The sequence below is a fragment of the Bufo gargarizans genome, chromosome 3, assembly GCF_014858855.1.
Source record: "Bufo gargarizans isolate SCDJY-AF-19 chromosome 3, ASM1485885v1, whole genome shotgun sequence".
Lineage (NCBI taxonomy): Eukaryota > Metazoa > Chordata > Amphibia > Anura > Bufonidae > Bufo > Bufo gargarizans.
The window spans coordinates 240486113-240511027 of record NC_058082.1 but is presented as its reverse complement, the minus strand read 5'-3'; the positions used below and the strand labels follow the sequence as shown (position 1 = coordinate 240511027).

General features: G+C 43.8%; 1 protein-coding gene across 6 annotated transcripts in view; it reads left to right on the top strand.

Annotated features, from left to right (window-relative positions):
- DMD (dystrophin) overlaps positions 1–24915 on the top strand; it is a 3186583-nt gene that overhangs the window by 880465 nt on the left and 2281203 nt on the right. For 5 of the 6 annotated variants that reach the window (XM_044284721.1, XM_044284723.1, XM_044284718.1 and 2 more), the window contains exons 8-9: positions 1282–1460; positions 6513–6647. In XM_044284721.1, the coding sequence (XP_044140656.1) occupies positions 1282–1460; positions 6513–6647 (314 nt within the window). The remainder of the gene's footprint in view (positions 1–1281; positions 1461–6512; positions 6648–24915) is intronic. The other variant, XM_044284724.1, reaches the window with a different exon arrangement.

Genomic DNA, 24915 nt, shown 5'->3' with positions numbered 1-24915 from the left:
ATAATAAAATAGTTGACACTCGTAACTCTTTATTTCTGTGTGAGATTGGGTATAGAGTACCTGTCTGCATAATAACAATACTTTTCCTACATACTGATTGGGTGACTCAGAAAGACATTGAGCACCTTATACATTATAGCAGCTGGGTGAGCCACCATACTACATTTAGATTCTACTAATAACACTATATACACACAGATTATTTACAATGGTTCAATATTCAAGTGCAGCTAATGGTACAGTTCACAGATAAAGTCAGTTACCAGATATGTATGTGGTCCTTTAAAGCTGTAACCCTTAGCAGTATTCTTGGATGCTATAGTCACATAGGAGGCAGTGACATAAGAAGGATTTCCATGTCCCCCCAAACACATTACACAGCGTGACCTCCCTTCAGAAAAGAACCTGTTTCCTCTGCCAGGTGACAGCACATGGGCAGGTATGAAATCATAACTCCACATATTCCTCATACCTGCATCTTCTTCTTTCCTGGAACTGGGCACTATTGCGAGATTCGTCCAAACTGAATAGCTTAACCTTCGGATTTGTTTGACAGACAAAATTATGGAAATTTGTAACTATGCCAGTTAGTTTATAATCAATTTGCTCATCTGTACTTTAATGCACCTTCACTTGTCTCACAGTAAAGGAAAGAATTAGAGACTAGTGATCTTTGTGAGTACTAGTGAGTATTGATGACTCTGAGGCATCTTGCTGTTTATTATTAGTTTAAAAATTGCTATAACATGATTTAGTGTGTATACATTTGCTTTAAACTTCCAGTCTAGAGAACCTGCACATTAAGATGTCTTACATAGAGAAAACTTTTTGCCAAAAATATATCAAGTCTATTTACTCATAATGGTTTTTTAAGAAGGCATGCATTCTAGGAATGTAGTATTTTGATAATACATATAATCAAATGTGCATAGCCAAATACAACATAAAAGTTGATGTACAGCTTTGTTCACTAGGAATACAGAGGTCTAGTAAATCCTGAGTTGTGACTTTCTATAGTACAATAAAGAGTATAATGGTTTGAAATGTGCTTAAATGAGAAATCATTACCATTTTTATACTGAGATTTTACTCATTGGTATGCTACAGCTACAGAAAAGTTTACTGATGATTATAGAGCTCTAATTAGTCCCAGGAGGGTGCTAAAAAGGCCGAGCTTCTGCTCATTAGTCTGGCTACATGGTTGGAAGCTGATTTGAGGTACATTTAATGTGCATAATTTACCGTGAATGACACACACCTATGTGTCTTTTTCATTTCCAGATATTGCAACAGCTCATCCGGACAAGAAGTCCATTTTAATGTATGTAACATCGCTCTTCCAAGGTCTACCACAAAAAGTATCCACTGAATCTCTTCGAGAACTAGACACATTGCCTCGCCAAATAATCCCTTCAGAAGAGCAAATCAGACATTTTGATCAACGGCATTTCTCTCAGCAAGTATGGAAGGTTTTCTTTATATTATAAAACATAACATATTCAAATTTGTGGTGCAAATGCATAAAATAATTGACTCATGTAACATAAAATTTATATACATTCATACAAATGCCGTTTGACAGTTCTGTGCTCCTGCTTTCTAAGATACTTTTGAAAAGTGTCAATTATTTTTTTGAAACCTTTTTAGTGTATAAAGAAACTTTTTTCAGTAATATCTGAAAATGTGTGTGTTGTAGCGGTTTAATGGGCAAATATATTGTTATATAATTGACAATAACGCAAATGATCTATTTACACTCCATGCAAATAGAATAGAATTCTCAGAAAAGACTTTCTACTGCTAAAGGATTAGAAACTAGCGAATGCACATGTCACAATAGACGCTTCATTGCTAAAAGACTGCAAAATAGTCAATGTGCATATGCCAAATATATATACCGTCTGTCTGCCCTTTTTGCCAAAAATATAAATAAATCTGTCAATTCACTGAATCTGAAAAATATATTGTTTTATTTTTAAATTCTAATATTGATATATTAGTTATAAATTAGTTATGAGCTGCTATTTCCTGACCGGAATCAACATTTTAGACATATTTTTTAAGGTTTTAAACTGTAATACTTCTTCGTATTCATTCAAATTATTGGAGAATTCCAGTTATATCAAGTTGTCTTCTATATAAAAGATAGGGGATAACTCTTAGATTGGTGGGAGTCTGACAACCGGGATCTTCACTGATCATGAAAGTGGAACTCCATACCTGGGGGGGCCCCACAAAATCAGTGAAAGCAGCAGATTGAGCATGAGCACTGACACTCCATTTATCTCTATGGAACTGCCACAAATAGCCAAGTGCTGTACTCAGCAATCTCTGGCAGTTCCATAGAGATAAATGGAGAATCATTGCACATGCTTGACCCAAGTCGCTCCATTTATTTTGTGGGACCTTGCAGGGATTGCTTGGTGGGGGTCCCAGCAGTCAGGCCCCTACAATCTAATATTTATTTTCTGTTCTCTCATTATATTGTCTAATCACTTATGGCCTATCAATAATGTATTTATGTATTATGGCCAATAGAAGTGACTGGCTGCGATAGTGCATGATTTTGATATTTGATTGGATTATATGGTGGGTCCCTTGTTTATGTAAATTTGAAAGCATGATATCATTGCATCTTGGTTGGTCATTGCAATAAATGTATTATAATTGTTTTAGATATGTAGTAAGAGATCTGGAAGGCTGTTCCAGCTTTGCTGAAAGGTACCATAATGTCCTCCAGTCCCATTAACTGCACGCAGTGTTTCTTGTCCTGATGATTCTCTGCACATTTGCCGAGTTGTGGCCAAATCGTATAGTTAATGAGGCTGGTAGGCATTCCAGTAACTTCTGGCAATGCTGGATCTAGAGAGCTCCAGCAGGCTGTTCTCTGCTGAGACATCCTGCCAGATCTCTTACCACCGCCATAAAGGTACTCCAAAAATGCATTTAATGTCCACCAAGTGAATGGGTCTGTGCTAAAGGTGCTTGCACACACACAGATAGCTTGGGCTGCTGTGTGGTAGAAATCATTATACCAGCACTGTGTCCCCTTTATTCTCAGGATCAATTGGGGTCACAGAGGTATGACCTACTTAGCTTGGCACCAGTTTGAGGCTATGTTCACATGGCAAAATCAGCAACAGAAAATTCTGTGGCAGAATCAGTAGCAGAAACAGTAGCTGAACGCAGATGTTTTATATATGATTTTATAATTTGGTAGTGGTGTTAGTGGATTTTCTTAAAGTGTATTTGATATTTTTTTCCCGTTCCTCATTGATTCTATGTAATCCACAGTCAAATCTTCTTCAAAGTAACATATCACTTCTCAAACATTCTTCAAATTAACTGCTAAAAATCATCTGCCATGTGTACAGTGTATGCACATAGTTGACATTTTTGTCCTGAAGTCAATGGTGAGCTGTTAATTATGTTTGAATGTGGGTTAGGCCTCATGCACACGATTGTTGTGTGTTTTGCGGTCCGCAAACAGCGGATCGGCAAAACACGGATAGTGTCCGTGTGTGTTCCACGGACTTGCGGAATGGCACGGACAGCCATTAATATAACTGCCTATTCTTGTCCGCAAAACGCGGACAAGAATAGGACAGGTTATATATTTTTTGCAGACCACGGAAAGAAGCAATGGATGCGGACAGCACACATCTTTTGCGGCCCCATTGAAGTGAATGGGTCCCCATCCAAGCCGCCAAAACTGCGGCTCGGATGCGGACCAAAACAACAGCCGTGTGCATTGAGGCCTTACACAGCAGAAATTCTCTGTTTTCCACTACAGAATCAGTAGAAAACCTCACTGAGTGCAAATGTTACTGCTTTGCAAATTATTTGATAGGGGGACTAAAAGCAAAACAATTCTGTCCTTTCTTGGGGTTTATTTTCACTGTATTCAATGAACTATAAAAATGAGAACATAATTTTATTGTACAGGTCAGTACAGAAATACAACATTTATATATTTTTTGTTTTACTATTTTTTGTTTAAATGGATGTATGTGTCTGGGCTTGTTTTTGCAGGGTGAAGTGCAGTTTTGATAGTCTTTTGATAATATTTTTGATATGTCAGGTTTCTTTTTGGGAGTCACAATTTTGGACATTGCAATACCAATTAGGTTTATTTTTATTTGTTTTAATATCATACATTGGAAAGGGTTTTTTATTTTGTATTATTTGTTTTTATATTAATTTTTTTAAACTTTATTAACCATAATGTTACTTTTTTAAGTTCCCTAACATATTTTAAATGTCTACTGTTATCCTATTACATGTTATCAGGATGACATGACAGCCACTCCACACCCCACCGTCATACATATATGTTATGGTAGGCAAAAGGGTTAAAGTTATGGTGCCACTAGAGATACAAATTTAATAATATTCATTTGGGGTCAGATTTGTCTGAATCATGCAAGAAATTTGATTCAGGTACAAATGATTCTACCTGAATCAAAAGTGCTTTATATGCCTGGAAAATCTCTCTCTCTCTCTCTCTCTCTCTCTCTCTCTCTACAACTTACACAATGAAGTTTCAATGCACGTTGCAAACAGATCATTTTTCAGTGTTCTATGCAAACAATATTATTTACTAGTACTAAAAACCCTATAAACACACTCAGAGATCAAGAATATATTCAAGTTTTTTTTTATTATTATTGCATTGTACTCATTTTAAGCTAAAAATCATTTCTTCACTTGGTCTTGGTCTTGGTAATAAAATTTTTGAACCCCTGTCTTTGTGAAGTCTAGAGTTTCTCTAGTAGCAGAATCTGAATGTTCACTCTATTCCGTCAGCTGAGAGAGTCCTTATTTCTGGTCTCTGTCCTTATAAACACTCAATATATCTCAATTCTTATATTAATGATAAGATTGTGGCTTAAATAAGTGTTTATAAATTTTTTGTAATTTAGAGATAAGGATTATTAAATGACAGGCACAAAGTGAAAGTAAAAAGTATGATTCACATAGCTAGACAGAACGGCTCAATATTTTTAATAAACGCCTATTGAAAAAATGATGTATATCCCACAATGAGTAAAAGGAAATCATAAATTTCCCCTGAAGGTGTACATAGCCTTCATACATTAATAAAACTGTATCTAAAGATTAACGTACCCCTTTATTAAAGTATGCAACTATACAAGTACTCCTTTAAAGTCATCTGACAACCTACATTTGTTTGCTAATTCTGTTGCTTAGAATTTGCATACATGGATATTCTGATATTCCAGTCTGACAGAACGAAATAAGAGGAAAATTTGTGGATGAATTAACATACGTTTTATGCCTGTAGGAGTGATTAATAAAAGATGCAATATGTTGAAACCCATTCCTGGGGATCACTAGAGGTACCAGTTGTTAAACACTCAGCAATCTAATAGTTACACCGTATCCAGTGGATGAGGAAAATAAAATTTTAATTGACCTTAAGGTGTATGTGTGTTATGCAAGCGGGTGTGGACCCACTGCACCACTGACTGTGTATTCTCTAGAGGGGAATAACTAAGCCACTACCTGGTCTTCAATAGAGTCTTTGATGGTGAGTATAGGCTTGGGCCATTAGGGTAGTTGCCAGGGGCTACTCCAGAGCAGTCCTTGAGTCAGTGGCAGCTGACCAGGGGATCAGAGTACTCGGTGCAAGCACTGATGGGACTTGTGTGGCCAGGAGGTTCCGGGTCTGGACAGGCGGCAATCAATCAGAGTCAGTAAGTGAAGTCCAAGGTTAGAGGCAGGCGGTAAACAAACAAAGTCCATAAATGAGATCCGAGGTCGGGGGCAGGTGGAAAACAGGCAAAGTCCAGGAGTTCAATAAGCAAGGTCCGGTACACTGTGAAGCAGACAAGAGAGACACCTTAGCACTTGGAGATAGACAAACTAAAACCATGAGGTTGCTCAGGCATCTTCCTGTAGTAAGAAGAGCCTTTAAATACCTGCTGCAATTTAGCCATAGGAAGGTGAGACAGATGGCGTGTATGTGTTGCCTCATAGGTGAACAGAGACACACCCACGCAAGCTCAAACTCCAGTGCAAGTCTCCGGCAGGAAGTAAACTCTAGCATGGAACACAGATAGCATAGTTAAGCTACCTGCTGCCCGCGTTTTTCAGAATGGTGGCAGGAGGAAAAAAAGAGGGAGCCTGGCGCCCATGCCCACGGATAGGGGCAGCGGCGCCGGCACGGACCGCTGGGCTAACAATGTGTCGACAACAGGAAAATAAAATTGTGAGGTCCACTGGGAACAAATGTGAATGATAACAATATCTGTAAAGCAATGTAGAATATGGTGGTGATCCATAAACAGCAGAAAGCTGAGATTTGCATCACTGTATACACATTATGCAACACTCATTTTCATTAAAGTAAAGAAGTCAAATAACTTTGATGGATAGAATGGATTAGGAGAGATTTCCTGGTGGATTTAGGCTTTAAAACGTATATGTATCTTGGTCTGTGCATTTACCAATCTGTGTGTGCCTTTTGTCCTCTCATCTCTTCTTCTTAGATCACTGTCAATGTAGCACAGGGACGAGTGCACACCCCTTCACCTCCTCCCAAACCTCGCTTCAAAAGCTATGCCTACACACAAGCTGCTTATGTCATGTACCCTGACCAAAAAGGGAGGCAGTACCCTCCACAGGTCTGTTAAAATATTTTCCTGTGTAAAAAAGTTGAATGTGCTTATGCATGCTGCATGTGATTGTCTTAGTGTTGGTTTAGTGGTAAACCAGACTAACTGTCCAAATGAGACTTTACTAACTCTGTAATACATTAAGCAAACATAAGATTATGCTGCAAACTATGGCTAGTTTCACACTAGCAATCATGAGAGACTGCAGGGGGGCTTTCTGAATCCAGCATTGCCATAAACTACACGATTGCTGTCCGGCCCAATTAACTGACATCCAGCGCCCTGATGATCAAGCAGGCCTTACAGATAAGCTGAGGAAGGTCCATTTGTGACCAAAATGTCCGGTCATCTATATTTTTATTTTTGATTCTGGTGAAAATTGGGCAACTGGATTATGAAAATGATGGATGAATAATAAATCTCCTCTTAAATGCAAAACTAAAAGATCTGAGTGCCTCAATTTCTACTGCATATAACGTGACTTTATAAATCAGCCTTTTGTTGGCACCAAAACCCTCAGAATGCCGTTCTCCATTTCTTTTCAATTAGCTGACTGACATAGGTATTATTCTGATAAAATTGATGATATTGCTATTGATAATTCCATAGATATAGAAACTAAATACTGCTAAAAAACTATAAAGTTCAGTAATACAGATAACAGATAATTTTTACATCATTTACCATGTGACATAATTAATATTTTAACTTTATTCTATGGGTCAATATAGTTAAAAATAAATTGTGCCCTGAATATTTTGATAGCTATAACTGTTTTATTTTTCAATTAACAGAGCTTATGTGAGGGATTATTCTTTGTAGAATGTGTTGACATTTTCATTAGCACTGTTTTGGGGGCATATATGACTTTTATCACTTATTATTTTTTAGTTTATTTTTTTAAGACAGGATGAACAAGACAAAAGTTCTAGCCTTGTTTTTTCTTTTTACTTTTTTAGAGTGTTTGCCATGCAGATAATGAGATAATGTATTTGTTTGAGTCATTATGGACTTGGCAATACCAATTACTTTTTTTTATCTTTTTAAATAAGAAAATATTTTTACTGGAGAAATACAAATTTTTTAAACAGATTTTTATTATTTTTGTTTAGTCTCACTAAGTGAGTTGAACATCTAATATACTGATATCTCATACAATACACTGCAATAAATGTTATATCTGTTAGTATTACATTGACTGAGAGCCTGTTAGACCTAACTTTGGATCTAATAGGCTTCCATAGATGGTAGGCCCCCAGACCATTATTGGGGCTACAGCTACCATGGGGCTGCTTTAATCAGCTTTATCTCAGGCTGCATAACAACTACTAGGGTTTTGCTCTAAAGCTGACAATCTAAGATGCCATATAGCCATACATTTAGCTTTTAGAAACTGGATTTAGGGGTATTAAACATTTTTAATGGTTGGGCAGCCCCTTTATCTTTATGGAAAGGGTATGAAGAGCATGTACAGAAAGTATAATAATATGGAGAGTAAAGAAAATAGCTCTAGATTAGTAGTAGTAGTAGTAGTAGTAGTAATAGTAGTAGTGGTAGTAGTAGCAGTAGTAGTACTAGTAGTATGTCAATTTTATTATTATTATTTTTAGTAGTAGTAGTAGCAGCAGTAGTATGTAAATGTTATTATTATTAGTAGTGGTAGTAATAGCAGTAGTATATTATTATTATTATTATTATTATTATTAGTAGTAGTAGTAGTAGTAGTAGTAGTGGTAGTAGTAGCATTATTATTATTTTATTAAGATTTCAATATACCTTAATTTTATATTTTTTAACAATTCTTCTCATTGGTATACTTTGAGTCTTGTATAATTATTCTGACATGCTCCATTTCACAAATGAATATCAAATTACTTACTATTTTATTTATTATCTACAAGAATAATAATTTGATCATTTAATTTGTTTAGTAAAGCTCACAGATGAATTACTATTGTAGTGTCAATAGGAAAGGGAAATTCATACTTTCCCATTCCAATATCTCTTCACAAATATTAAATATACCATAGCTGAGTAGATAGACAGACAGACAGATAGATAGATAGATAGATAGATAGATAGACAGATAGATAAAATATGTTTTAGTCTTTATCAGTTAAATTACCTTGGTCACTAGAATAGACACCAGAAGTGTAGTCAGAAATCAGGTCAATTGTAACTTCCAGGTGAGTGGTCAAGATGTGATCATCCAGAGGACAACAGTGTCATGGAACCATGAACCAGACGTACAACAGAGATAGGTGGAATAAGAAGGCTTTATTGAAAATCAAGCCGTAGCTAAAGTCCAAACGGATGGCTAAACTGAAGCAGGGTCTTGCGTAGACGGAGGTCAGGAACCAGGAGGGTAGTCAGACGTAGCCAGGATCAGGAACCAACGGGGTAGTCAGACGAAGCCAGGATCGGGAACCAACGGGGTAGTCAGACGAGGCCAGGATCAGGAACCGGAAGCAGCAGCAGTCTTTGAAGCATGTGCACACAGGAGGACCAAGCAAGGAACTGAAGCCACAGACCTTCTATATATATGAGCTAGGCATCCAGCTCCTCCCAGTGGGAAGGAGGAGCCGCAGGGTGGGAGGCTACAAGAAACCCAAAAACCAAGATGGCCGCCAGCACATGTCAAACGAAGGAGAACAGTGAGAAGGTAAGACCATGACAGTACCTCCCCCTCAAGGGCCCCTCCTCCGCGGAGTAAGGAACGGTTTCAGAGGGAAGCGTGCGTGGAAGGCTCGGAGCAACGCAGGAGCATGGACATCTGTGGAGGGAACCCAGGAACGCTCCTCTGGACCATAACCACGCCAATGGACCAAAAACTGCAACCGACCGCGGACCAGGCGTGAGTCCAGGATATTGCTCACCTCATATTCCTCACGATTGCCCACTTGGACCGGACGGGGCCGAGGAACCGAGGAAGTGAAACGATTACACACCAATGGCTTCAACAGGGAGACATGAAACACGTTGGAGATCCGCATGCCAGGAGGAAGCGCAAGGGCATAGGCTACCGGGTTTACCCTGCGAAGCACTCGGAAGGGACCAACAAAGCGAGGCGCCAGCTTGGGAGTGGGCACTCGAAGGTTGAGGTTGCGGGTGGACAACCATACACGGTCTCCGACCTGGTAGGAAGGAGCGGGCGCTCGTCTGCGATTAGCCTGGAGTCTCTGGCGTTGCGCAGAGACCCCAAGGGACCTCTGGATCTGTACCCAAGAAGTACGTAGGACGGAAAGGTGATCCTCCACAGCCGGAGTATCCTGGGGAGAGAATACCTCCGGTAACACGGCAGGTTGGAACCCATAATTGGCCATGAAGGGAGACGTCCCAGAGGAAGAGTTCACCGCCGTGTTCCTGGCAAACTCAGCCCAAGGCAGGAGGTCAACCCAATTGTCTTGGTGATCGGAGACATAGCAACGAAGGAATTGCTCCAAGGCCTGATTGGATCGTTCTGCGGCCCCATTGGACTGAGGGTGGTAGGCCGAGGAGAAAGAGAGATGAATCCCCAACTGGGAGCAAAAGGCGCGCCAGAACCTGGACACAAACTGACTCCCCCGATCCGACACAATCTCCTTGGGCAAACCGTGCAACCGGAAGACCTCCCTGGCAAAAATCGAGGCCAACTCTTGTGCAGAGGGTAACTTCTTGAGAGGAACACAGTGGCACATTTTGGAAAACCGATCCACAATCATGAGAATGACCGTATGGCCTCGGGATGCAGGAAGGTCCACAATGAAATCCATCCCCAGGTGTGACCATGGACGCTCCCCGGTGGCTATGGGTTGCAAAAGGCCCAACGGAAGGTGCCGAGGGGACTTACTCTGGGCACAAACGGAGCATGCCGCTACATATGCGGCGATGTCGGAACGTAGAGAAGGCCACCAGAACAGACGTGAAACCGCCCAGGACAGCTGATTCTTTCCAGGGTGCCCCGCGGCCTTGGAGTTATGGTAGGTTCGCAACAACCGAGTGCGCAACTCCTCAGGCACAAAACATCTGCCGTTGGGTCTCCCAGAGGGAGCACCAGATTGAGCCGCCAAAATCTGCTCACCCAGAGGAGAGGTCAGGCTGGTGCGAATAGCAGCCAGGATCTGATTCGGGGGTATGACCGTAGTCGGAATCGACTCCTCCCCGGACAGCTCGGAGTACTGCCGTGATAAGGCATCCGCTCTGATGTTCTTGGAGCCGGGTAGGTAGGAGACCACGTAATTAAAACGTGACAAGAACAGAGCCCATCTGGCCTGACGTGGTGTCAATCTCTTGGCCTCAGAGAGGTAGGTCAGATTCTTGTGGTCCGTCAGGATGAGAACCGGAACCACCGAGCCCTCGAGCAAGTGCCTCCATTCTTTAAGGGCCTGCACGATGGCCAATAACTCCCTGTCACCAATCTGATAGTTGCACTCCGCGGAAGACAGTTTCCGGGAGTAAAACCCACAAGGAAGCAGAGGACCCTCTGGTGTTCTACGCTGAGACAGGAGGGCGCCTACTCCCGTCTCAGACGCGTCCACCTCGAGGACAAAAGGCAACCCAGGGTTGGGATGCGACAGAATCGGAGCCGACACAAAGGCGGACTTTAGAGCCTCAAAAGCTCGGATGGCCTCGAGCGGCCAGACCTGAGGATTACTGCCCTTCCTGGTCAGATCCGTGAGAGGCTTGGCTAGCATGGAAAAGTCCCTGATGAACTTCCGATAATAATTGGCGAAGCCCAAAAAGCGCTGCAGGGCACGAAGCCCACTGGGCTGGGGCCACTGTAAGACAGCCGAAACCTTCTCAGGATCCATGGAGAACCCCTCAGCGGAAATGATGTAACCTAAGAAGGTTACCTGGGATCGGTGAAATTCGCATTTCTCAAGCTTACCGAACAGCTTGTTCTCTCGTAAGCGTTGCAACACTCGTCTGACATCCAGAATGTGGGCCTCCATGGATGCAGAATATACCAAGATGTCATCCAAATAGACCACCACACACTGCTGCAACAGGTCACGGAAAACATCGTTGATGAATTCCTGGAAGACTGCGGGCGCATTGCACAACCCAAAGGGCATAACCAAGGATTCATAATGACCGGTCCTGGTGTTAAACGCGGTCTTCCACTCATCGCCCGCCTTGATCCTTACCAGGTTATATGCCGCCCTCAGGTCGAGTTTGGTAAAGACCGTGGCCCCTTTGAGGCGATCGAACAGCTCGGAAATCAAGGGTATCGGGTAAGCGTTCTTGATCGTGATGCGATTGAGACCCCTGTAGTCGATGCAAGGCCTCAACTCACCGCCCTTCTTTTTCACAAAGAAAAATCCAGCCCCTGCCGGGGACGAGGATTTGCGAATGTGTCCGCGTGAAAGCGCCTCCCTCACGTACTCCTCCATGGCCACATTCTCCGCTACCGACAGTGGATAGACTTTGCCACGAGGAGGAACGGCACCAGATTGTAACTCTATGGCACAATCGTATGGGCGGTGCGGAGGTAGGGCAACCGCACGCACCTTATCGAATACATCCCGGTACTCCTCGTATTCAGGAGGCAACAGAGAGTCCGAGGAAGTACACAGCAACTTGACAGGCCCATGGATGCAACTAGCCCCACACTGCGGTGACCACGAGAGGATCTCGGCCGATCTCCAATCGAAAGTCGGATTATGCTTCTGGAGCCAGGGGTACCCCAAGACCACCGAGTAGTGTGGAGACGAAATAACCTGGAGACAGACCGACTCTCTGTGAACGGCACCAATGGCCATCCCCACTGGAAGGGTCTCCTGAGTCACGTGTGGCGGCAGAAGGGGTCTGCCGTCTATCGCCTCAAGAGCCAGTGGGGAACCTCGAGGCTGCAGAGGAATGGAATTGGCGGCGGCGAACACACTATCAATGAACAAGCCACCAGCACCAGAGTCCACCAACGCCTGGGTCGTCACCGAGCCCCCGACCCAGGAGAGGACAACAGTAATCAGTGGTTTGTCAACACGGGAAACCGGGGACGAGGAGACTCCACCCAAGATCTGCCCCCGACAGGATCTCAGGTGCGAGCGTTTCCCGGACGGTTCGGGCATGCCAACCGAAAATGCCCACCGAGACCACAGTACATGCATCGGCCCTCGCGTCTCCGGAGTACCCTCTCCCCCTCGGACAGGCGAGCAACCCCCAGCTGCATGGGTTGACCCCCAGACCAGTCATCCCCAGGAGGCGTGGGAGGAGAGGGAGGCACGGGTGGGACAGCAAACGTAGGCGCCAATCTGTTAGAAGGCCTCCGCAGGCTCTCCTTAAAGGAAGGTCTCTCCCTGAGTCTGGTGTCAATCAAAATCAGGAAAGAAATAAGGGACTCGAGCTCCACTGGTAGGTCCTTGGCTGCAATCTCATCCTTCAAGGCATCCGAGAGACCATGAGAGAAAGCAGCGACCAGAGCCTCATTATTCCAGCCCACCTCTGCTGCCAGGGTACGAAACTCAATGGCGTATTCAGCTACGGATCGTGAACCCTGTCTGATGGACATAAGGAGCTTCGCAGCAGAGGCAGCACGAGCCGGCACATCGAATACCTTCCGAAGAGAAGCAACAAAACCGGAAAACTCGGCAACCACCGGATTGTTGTTCTCCCATAAAGGGCTGGCCCAGGCCAAGGCCTTGTCCGAGAGCAGCGAGATCAAGAAGCCCACCTTTGATCTCTCAGTAGGAAAGGCATGTGGCAGCAACTCGAAATAAATGGCCACCTGGTTAAGGAAACCTCGGCACTGAGTTGGCTCTCCCCCAAAGCGCTGTGGAAGGGGGGCAGAACCGGTCATACCCCGAAACACCGCAGGTGCAGCAACAGGTGTCGGGGTAGACTCTGGCGCAACAACCGGAGCGGCAGTAGGAGCGGGCCCAGGAGCGACAACCGACCCATCGGCAACGGAAGCTAAATGAGCCGTGCGTTCAAGCAGGGTTTGTAACGCCACAGCGAACCGACCCAACAGGTGATCCTGCTGATCAAGTCTGGCAACCAGCGTAGGTAGCGAGGATGGCCCTGTACCGTCAGAATTCATGGCTTGGTCCTAATGTCATGGAACCATGAACCAGACGTACAACAGAGATAGGTGGAATAAGAAGGCTTTATTGAAAATCAAGCCGTAGCTAAAGTCCAAACGGATGGCTAAACTGAAGCAGGGTCTTGCGTAGACGGAGGTCAGGAACCAGGAGGGTAGTCAGACGTAGCCAGGATCAGGAACCAACGGGGTAGTCAGACGAAGCCAGGATCGGGAACCAACGGGGTAGTCAGACGAGGCCAGGATCAGGAACCGGAAGCAGCAGCAGTCTTTGAAGCATGTGCACACAGGAGGACCAAGCAAGGAACTGAAGCCACAGACCTTCTATATATATGAGCTAGGCATCCAGCTCCTCCCAGTGGGAAGGAGGAGCCGCAGGGTGGGAGGCTACAAGAAACCCAGAAACCAAGATGGCCGCCAGCACATGTCAAACGAAGGAGAACAGTGAGAAGGTAAGACCATGACAAACAGAAGGACATAGTCAGTGGATGTTCCAGGGGTATTGCATCAGGTATCAGATATGAAATCCATGGACATGACAGGAGCAGAATTAAGGTCAAGGTCAAAGTTAGGAAAAGTTTAATAAGCAGGGAAATAATTTACTTCACAGGAAAGGTACATTATGCCAGACTCCTCTATAAATAGACCACCAGATGTATCAACATTGGTGGTGGTTTCTATCACTGTTCCCTCTATGTTCTCTGGATTGAAATAGTTAAAAATACCAAATTTTGCAGCAGGCAAAGCTGCTATTGGACTTGTTAAACCTTGTTAGTATGTTGTTTTAAAGCTCTTTTTTTCCCAGAACGCATAGCTTAGAGGGAACACTGATCTCTATATCAACTTGCTGTGGCCTATAGATGTAAGACTGCAGCTGTTGGTAAGAGGACATTATAGAAGCGAGTGGGGAATGAGTCTGGCTACCTTTATAACATGTAGCAGACAGCTGTTGCTTGGAGAGTCATAGCCACCAGATTGGATCCACTGCTACATAACAAAAAGAGTAACAAAGATAGACAGAGATTGGGCAGCATCTGATCCATCTGGTCAATTATTAATTATTATAGTAACCTAGGAATCTATAATTTTATGCTGGATGATACAAAAGTGCACAAATTGAATTTGTTGAATTCAAGAAGACGATTGGAACATTAATAGTGCAATATCCAGTCAATGATAAAATGGAGATTCTCTACCTATTGCTTCATTTGTCCAGGCTCTTCTATTTCAGCTGGTCAACATCAATTTTCATTGATCATTATCGAAATAGAAAAGACCTGAGTATCTGCTAAATAAAACAATGATGTAAATAAATCTGTGAGTGCTGAATTTTTACTAATTTACTGTGTGATATTGAATAGTGATTGTTTGTAACAGCCGAAGAAGGTTTTATGTGAGAATAAATTTCTAGCTACCTTAGAATTATAGTCATAGGTTCATTGATTCATACTGACGGATGACTGTAGCAGAGAAAGAAACAAAAGTGGGGAGGATAATTAGACTGAGTATACAAAAACAACAAAAACAAAAATAAACTGCCACTGAACTAGGGATTATTATGTTTGCTACAAGTGTTTCATTATGTACTGCAACTGATATTCTTAAAATACCATCAGTATTATTACATATTGTTTTAAGAGGTAATAAAGGCATTTAGGTTCACCTGTCACTGCTATATAATGCAGATTTGGGGTTAGCGTATTATATAATTTTTGGGAAATATGTGCCTTAAAGGGGTTGTCCAAGTTATATTTATCGATGACCTATCCCCAGGATAGGTCATCAATATGAGATCGGCCAGGGTCCGACACCCGGCACCCCCTCCGATCAGCTGTTTGAAGAGGAGACTCGCACGGTGTCAGCGATGCCTCCTCTTCACTGTTTACCTTCTAGCCGTTGCATCTGTAGTGGTGAGCAGGTGTAATTACACCCAAGCCTTCCCATTCATTTCAATAGGAAAGCTTGGGTGTAATTACACCTGCTCACCACTGCAGATGCAACGGCTAGAAGGTAAACAGTGAAGAGGAGGCAGCGCTGACACCGTGCGAGTCTCCTCTTCAAACAGCTGATCGGAGGGGGTGCTGGGTGTCGTACCCCCGCCGATCTGATATTGATGACCTATCCTGACCTTGGCCTGCCCTTTGTTGTTCTATACCGTTTTCTGTGACCCCCATGGGTCAGCTGCCTACCACATAGAAACTACTCTAGAAGATAGCAGCCTAGTGGCTCACCTGCAGAAAAGTCCAAATCTCTGTATTGGAGCTAAAGAGGAAACCTTCTGTATAAATATTGCAACCCAAGAAGGGTTATTAATGGGCTCCTGCTTTCTTTATCCCCTGCTGATGATTGGCATTATTCTCTGAGGTATAAAAAAATGAAGGTGAAAGCTTTGTGGGTAGGGAGAGCAGGAGCTCGTGAATAACCATGAGTCTTCTCATACAGTCTTTTTTAGCACAGGCTGTATTGGTTATATGTTTTTTTACAATGCATTATACAAGTTTTTAAGAACCACTTAAGAGGACCTTTTCAGCTTGATTATGCCTCTAAAAGTTATTCAATTATGGAAAATTAAACATGCATGTTTTTGTGTCAATTGACAGAGATTCAATTACAGATACATTTTAAGAGGATTAGCTATTAGCTTGCATTCCCCATCTGGAGAATGTGAGTATGTTGTTCTGTACGTCTCTTATTCCTGCTAGAAATTTATGAATAAAGGTATAGTGGAGTGTTACCACTTGGGAATGTGTCCCTGCACATTCTGCCACTGGCAACACGGATTGGTCAATGCTAGACTGTGCAAGGAAACACTCCCTGATGATTACACCCATCTGTACCTTTATCTATAAACTTCTAGCAAGAATAGAAGACCAATACCAATAGAATCATAAGAATAAATATTCCAGAATTTCCATTTCATGTAGAGTACAATTATTTACTAAAACAGTCATGTCAGGAGAAGTGACAGGTCCTCTTTAAGCTTGATTTCAGATACCCACTGGGCCATCCTGACACAGCGCATGCTCGGGGTCTTCACACTTAACCTTGTCTAACTCCTCCGCCATGGTGTTTTTTCAAAGGTCCTGCATTCTACGACATCACACAGCCCCACAGTAAAATCATGCAAATACACTGTGAGATCCAAATCTATACATGCGCAGTGCTGTTATTAATGTTGATGCCCATAGAAGGGAACGTATTACACATGTGCAGTCCAGGGAACATGCCTCAAACATGTGAGATTTCATTGCATGACTGCTTGGTGATGCAGAGTGAGGGAGCTTTCAATAAACATAAATAGGGAAGAAGGACAGGGTTTAGTGAGAAGACCTTACAAACTTGGTGTGTTCCAGCTTAACTGCACCTGAGATCAAGCTTCATTTTCTTTAAAATACTGTATGTGTGTCTGTCACTAATCACTGAATAAGGTTAATGACAGTTTCCCTTTAAATAGAATGTGTCATCAGAAAATGACCTATTGTTTAGCATAGAGTCTGTTAGCAATTTTGACCCCTCAAAACTGCTGATGGTGTGATCAAGGTGAGCTAAGAATTCAATTACCACCAAATTTTTACCTCAAATGTCAAAATGATAGAAGTTGTAAATGATATTTACTATATAATGAACTATATTCCACAATTAGATGATTTATGGTTTAGAAGATACCTAAATATGAAATATATATGAATACATAGGAACACAAAGTATTGATTTTTAGAATTGGTTTAGTGGATATTGGTAAGTTTCAGTTTGTCTAAGTCAGTGGTCAGCAACCTGCGGCTCTAGAGCCACATGCGGCTCTTTAGCCCCCTGATATTGGCTCTTCCAGGTGCGGGCTCACATGTACAGTGCGATAGCATTTCCGTTGCCCGTAGCAAAAATAGGTAGGAGGGTGAAGACCAGGAAGCGGTGAAGGCTCTGTACTCACCGCTTCCTGGTCCTCGGTTGTAGGCTGTGCAGGGCTGCGCACAGTGTGAGGCGCTCTGTGACGTCACTCTGTGCACGCCAGTTCACAGCACAGCCGACAGCAGGAGGAACACAGAGCGCGGGTGGTGAGGAGCAGCGGCATCCAGGAGCCGGAGAGGTAAGTGCTTTTTTATTTTATGAAACTTGGGGCTGATCTGAGGCAATGAGGTGATGAGAATCATAATGGGGGATATGAGAGGCATCATGGATGATGTTAGGCATCATGGATGATAATGGTGATGATGAGAGGCATCATGGTTGATAATGGGGATGATGAGAGGCATGGGGCTCTTATCTGAGGTCTGATTGAGGGGGTCATTTACTTTGGGGTCTGAGCTGACATCTGATCTCAGGGAGGTCTTATTAACATTGAGGTTCTGCTTAAGTGCTTGAGGCATAAGGTCACTGACTTTTTGAATGTTCGTATTGCGCTTCAAACAATACCTTCATGGGAAATAGGGGTTCTAAGTTAGTCTCCAACCTTATTAAGAACCAAAGAAATAAATCCTTTATTCAAGCCATCAAATCAGCCTCAGGCCCCCGACTTATTAATACTCCAGCGATAGCTCAGGAGTTTTGCTCCTTTTATTCAAATCTGTATAACCTCCCTCACCAGCCAGCAAATCGAGACACGCACGTCGGAGTTTCTTAGCTCTATTAACATCCCAAGAATTTCTGAGGTCGATATACATCAGCTGCTTCAACCGTTTACAACCGAAGAGGTAGAAAAGGTTCTAATGTCTATCCCTTCAGGCAGGAGTCCCGGACCTGATTGTTTTCCAAGCTCATATTACAAAAAGTATAAAGATATTTTAGTCCCGCATTTTGTCACGGCATGCAATCTCCTCCTTACAGGTGGCTCTCTGACCCCACAAGCCTAGGAAGCGCACATAACGATTATCCATAAAGAAGGGAAGGATAAGGAAGCATGTGGAAGTTACAGGCCGATTTCACTGCTGAACACGGATTTGAAGTGGTGGGCTAAACTGCTTAACAGCAGGATGTCAGGGTTGCTCCCTGGGATTGTGGGTGAAGAACAGGTAGGTTTCGTTGCAGGTAGAGAGGGTAGGCATAATATCAGTAATATCAGAGTCATACATGCGAACACCCACGCCATCAAATCTAAGTCCCCTCTTGTACTCCTGGGCACAGATGCGGAGAAGGCGTTCGATAAGGTTAGCTGGGCCTATACGGAGAAAGTACTACAAGCCTTTGGCTTCCCTGAAGGCCTCATCAGAGCTATCTATACTCTATACTCTGCACCATCTGCGAGAGTACTAGTCAACGGCACCCTATCGAACGCCTTCCAAATTAGAAACTGTACTCGTCAAGGATGCCCATTATCCCCCACCTTGTTTGTACTCACCCTAGAGACGCTTCTTCTTAAGTTCCACCAATCCCCCACGATCAAAGGAGTGAAACTAGGCAGATTTACTGCTCCTGATGATTTACTGCTCCTGTTGTCAAATCCTGAAGAGGCTTTGCTGGAGGTTATGCAGATTTTCGAAACTTTTGGGGTTATCTCAAATTTTAAGATAAATTTCGATAAGTCGGAGGCCCTTGGCGTTTCCCTCCCAGCTGTCCTGCGTACTAAGGTCAAAGCCCTCACACCATTCAAGTGGCCTACATAAGCAATAAAATATTTGGGGGTGACGATCCCGATGGACCCCAAGTTGTTGTTTAGTCTTAATTTCCCCCGCTACTCTCCAAAGTCACCTCTATTCTCTCTAAGAGCAGCTCTCCTTTCCTAACCTGGCTAGGCAGGAAAAATGTCCTCACCACCTACATCCTGCCGCTGATAATGTACACCTTGAGAGCCCTACCCATATCAGTACCTGTTAGTTTCATTAATAAACTACAATCCATCATGAGCAGTTATTTGTGGGTTAAGAAGCGCACTAGAATGTCCTTTCGCCTTTTTTCCCGAAGAAACATGGGGGTATCTCCCTCCCTGACCTATCAACCTATATACAGGCTATTAGTTTGGAAAGGTGGCTTAAACTGGCCAGACAAGAGACATTCTGTATGCATGTAGATTTAGAATTGGCCCTGTTGGGTAAGGAATTGTTCCATAGGTTATGGACACCTGAGAGGACAGGAGAAGGGACCAAAGTAGATAGCGTACTCACCAGAGGAATGCTGCATATTTGCCATAAGTCTTTGGTCTTAACATCTGCTCAGGGAAAGATTTCTCCCTTAGCTCCTATCTCAGTTATCCCCACACTACTGTTCCCACAAATTAAATCTCCATCAGACATTTGGCTATCAATGTCACATCACAGATTAGGAGATTTGAAAGGGTTACAGATCACTTCCGACTTCTATACTGCCCTCTCGGGTGTACCTGCCCTTGGTAAAGATTTCATTCAAAGAAATGACTTTGAGAATGCTTGTAGTTGTCTCCATTGATATAGTCAAAACTTGTTTGTGCCAGGTTATAGATAAATATACATAACCTTAGATAAATATAACTAGTCTTAGTTATATAGACGTTCCTGAGCGGGACCCTAACTGCACCTTGGGTTGACACACTGTTAGGGCTGTTATCCCCATCCCACCTCCCCTCCCCTTGCTGTTATGTATCTAATGTTACCCGCATTTGTTTTGTAAGATCAATCACTTTAAGGACCCCTTGCCCTAGCTGAGTGGTTGTCACATCCTAACCTGTATTGTTAGGCTATGCCTTCGATGATCTATGACTAGATTTGATTGTGATGTGTCACCCGCTGTACTGCGCTACATGCGATTTGGTGATATTTCTTTGCTTGTCTAATAAAAAGAGATTTCAAACATTGAGGTTTTGATTAGTGGTCTGACCTGAGGTGTAATGAAAAATATTTTTTTCCATATTGTCCTCTCTACCTGCAACGAAACCTACCTGTTCTTCACCCACAAGCCCAGGGAGCAACCCTGACATCCTGCTGTTAAGCAGTTTAGCCCACCACTTCAAATCCGTGTTCAGCAGTGAAATCGGCCTGTAACTTCCACATGCTTCCTTATCCTTCCCTTCTTTAAAACCTATGTGCGTCTTATAGGATAAAACGTTGTGGAGTGATAGAAGATGTAGTGTCGAGGATTGAGAAAGGTATGTTCAGATGGTTAGGAATACCCTTATGAAGTAAATAACAATGTACCTTCCTATATATTTGAAGTTTAAAAAATTTGGCTCTCAAAAAAATTAAAATCGCTGTTTTGTCGATATTTGGCTCATTTTACTAATAAGGTTGCCCACCACTGGTCTAAGTAATTTAAATTCTCAATTTTAGATGTACATACAGCTAATTAGACAAATATATGTAATATCAACCCAACAGTTTTTGTATATATATATATATATATATATATATATATATATATACTGTATATTCCTGCATATAAGACTACTTTTTAATACATTAAAATCTTCTCAAAAGTCGGGGGTCGTCTTATACGCCGGGTATTGCGGGTGCTGCAGTGCCGGGACGCCCGAATTATCAACAGAGAGAGCCCGGGCTATTGCCTTGTATCCCTAGCAGCTGAGAGCTGCAATGTAACCCACAGCATATGCCCCCCCTGCGCTGTACCTTGTATACTGCCCCCTGCTCTGTACCTTGTATGCCTCCCCCTGCTCTGTACCTTGTATGCTCCTTGTACCGCCATCCTCCCGGCTGCTCGCATCTCGCTCCTACGCATGTGCGAGATTTCATGCGGCGAGCGTGGATACACGGGATCTTTACGGACGTGCGGCGTATCTAAGTGCGGCGCGGATGTGCATATGTGAATGTGAATATGAAGAATAACATAACAAAAACATGTTCAGGGTATAGGTGGCACATGTTTAGGGTCTGGGAGGCAGGGAGGGAGGACAAGGAAGGTGGTGGGATGCAGGGATGGTGGTGATACCATGGGATGGCGGAGGTACCTAGGGATGGTGGTGGGATGCAGGGATGGCAGTGGTATCTAGGGATGGTGGTAGGATGCAGGGATGGTGGTGGGATGCAGGGATGGCAGAGGTACCCAGGGATGGTGGTGGGATGCAGTAATGTACTGCTGTGTGTTGAAAAAGGGGTAGTCTTATACGGCGAGTATATCCCAAACTCTATATTTTCAGTGTAAAAGTTGGGGGTCGTCTTATACGCCCAGTCGTCTTATACACCGGCATATATATATATATTTATATTTATATATATATATATAAAAATAAAAAAATCGGACTGAGCCTTTTTCAAGCTGGAAAAAGGCTCATGCTTGAGCCGAAACGTCGCTTTTGCCATCATATGGGTGATTAAAAACATATTTTGAGAAGATACGCTTAGAGTGCAGTCCGATTTTTTTATTTTTATAAGTGGGTAAGCATCTGTTACCATACTTGGATTTTGCACCAGTTTTTTCCCTTTGTACCATTTGAGGGTGGTGCTGCCAGTGGTTTCTTTTTCCTATATATATTTTTTTTTTTACTTTCCCCACCAACTTTAGAAAGTGCCATGAATGCTATAATTTACAGGAGCTTATTATTAAATATTTATTAGCAGTAGGACCCGGCTTTGCACGGGCATAGTTCATCTATTTCATCATCCGCCACCCCTTAACACTGACCCCACACAGTTCCCCGCCACTTTAAAATAGGACCTCCACAGCAGCCCACCCCCTTAACTTTGACCTTCACAGCAGCCTGCCCCTTTAATAGAGAGTTTTACATCACTCCACTTCCTTGACAGTGATCTACTCAGGGGTCCACCCCCTTGACAGCAACCTCAACAGTACCCCTCTGCCTTAACAGTGACCCCACAGTACCGTGCTGCCTTAACAGTGACTTCCACAGCAGTTTCCCCTTTATTAGTGGCCTCCACAGTGTCCACCCCTTTAGCAGTGACCTCCACAGCGGCCTTCCCCCTTAAAAGTAACATCTACAGTGAATGCCCCTTTAACAGTGACCTCCACAGCGCCCTGTCCCTTTATTGCTAGGGCTTCGCAGCGAAATGAATCGCGCAACATTTTGTCCCAACAATTTTTATAATGATAGGCTATGGTCAAAAACTATAGAGTAAGAGGACACACCACATAAAGCAAGGAGTGCAAACCACGGCATCAACTCATGACCATGCAAAAATAGGAGAAAGAGAAACACCACATACTCAGGCTGCACATCCAATTGATTAATATCGATAGTTTATTAATAAACAAAAAAAACCCAGGAAGTTAACCACCTCCGGACCGCCTAACGCACATGTGCGTTCCGGAGGTGGCAGCGCTGCGCACAGTCACGCATATACGCGTCATCTCGCGAGACGCGAGATGACGCGACTATGCTCGCGCGCATGCGCAGTTCGCGCCGGCATTTCGCACAGAGGTATTTCGTCAGCAACCTGCCAGCCAATGATCGCGGCTGGCAGGTTGCTGATTTTTTAAAAATCCAATCAAAGTGCCAGATAGCAGATCATATTAGTAAATATGATCTGTTATATGGCTGCCTGCTCCTCTGCTGGTTCTTTTCGTCGGTTGGATCCAGCAGAGGAGCAGGCTTCACAGTGAGTACACCAAACACTACACTATAGCCCCTGATCACCCCCCCTGAACCCCAATTAACCCTTTGATCACCCCTTTGATCACCCCTGTCAATCACAAGTGAAAAGAAAAAAGTGATCAGTGCAAACTGTCACTTTTTTTTTTCACTGTTATTGACCGTTAGGTTTTAGGTATAGTTTAGGTCCCTTGGTTAGGTAGTTAGCGATCAGTTAGCGCCCAGCCCACCGCACCGCAGTCCGTTATTCGCTGATTAGCGTATCGCTAATCAGCATTTGTACTTTTATAGTATCTGGAAGTGATCAAAACTGATCACGGTCAGATCTATAATAGTACTAGTGTCACTTTAGTTCGCCCTCCACCCAAAACGCAGTGTTTGCCCGATCAGGCCTGATCGGTCGCCCACACGTGTGTTCGCCCACACCCGCCCCACCGCAGTGACAAAAAAAAAATTTTTTTTTGATCACTAACGCAGATGTGCGGTCCGGAGGTGGCAGCCCTGCGCACAGTCACGCATATATGCGTCATCTCGCGAGACGCGAGATTTCCTGTGAACGCGCGCACACAGGCGCGCGCGCTCACAGGAACGGAAGGTAAGCGAGTGGATCTCCAGCCTGCCAGCGGCGATCGCTCGCTGGCAGGCTGGAGATCCGAATTTTTTAACCCCTAACAGGTATATTAGACGCTGTTTTCATAACAGCGTCTAATATACCTCCTACCTGGTCCTCTGGTGGTCCCTTTTGTTAGGATCGACCACCAGAGGACTCAGGTAGGTCAGTACAGTCGCACCAAACACCACACTACACTACACTACACCCCCCCGTCACTTATTAACCCCTTATAAACCCCTGATCACCCATGATCACCCCATATAAACTCCCTGATCACCCCCCTGTCATTGATCACCGCCCTGTCATTGATCACCCCCCTGTCAGGCTCCGTTCAGACGTCCGTATGATTTTTACGGATCCACGGATACATGGATCGGATCCGCAAAACGCATACGGACGTCTAAATGGAGCCTTACAGGGGGGTGATCAATGACAGGCGGGTGATCACCCATATACACTCCCTGATCACCCCCTGTCATTGATCACCCCCTGTCATTGATAACCCCCCTGTAAGGCTCCATTCAGACGTCCGCATGTGTTTTGTGGATCCGATCCATGTATCCATGGATCCGTAAAAAATCATGCGGATGTCTGAATGGATCCTTACAGGGGGGGTGATCAGTGACAGGGGGGTGATCACCCTGATCACCCTGATCACCCCCTGTCATTGATAACCCCCCTGTAAGGCTCCATTCAGACGTCCGCATGCGTTCTGTGGATCCGATACATGTATCCATGGATCCGTAAAAAATCATGCGGATGTCTGAATGGAGCCTTACAGGGGGGGTGATCAGTGACAGGGGGGTGATCACCCTGATTACCCTGATCACCCCCTGTCATTGATAACCCCCCTGTAAGGCTCCATTCAGACGTCCGCATGTGTTTTGTGGATCCGATCCATGTATCCATGGATCCGTAAAAAATCATGTGGATGTCTGAATGGAGCCTTACAGGGGGGGTGATCAGTGACAGGGGGGTGATCACCCTGATCACCCCCTGTCATTGATAACCCCCCTGTAAGGCTCCATTCAGACGTCCGCATGTGTTTTGTGGATCCGATCCATGTATCCATGGATCCGTAAAAAATCATGCGGATGTCTGAATGGAGCCTTACAGGGGGGGTGATCAGTGACAGGGGGGTGATCCGGGAGTCTATATGGGTGATTACCCCCCTGTCATT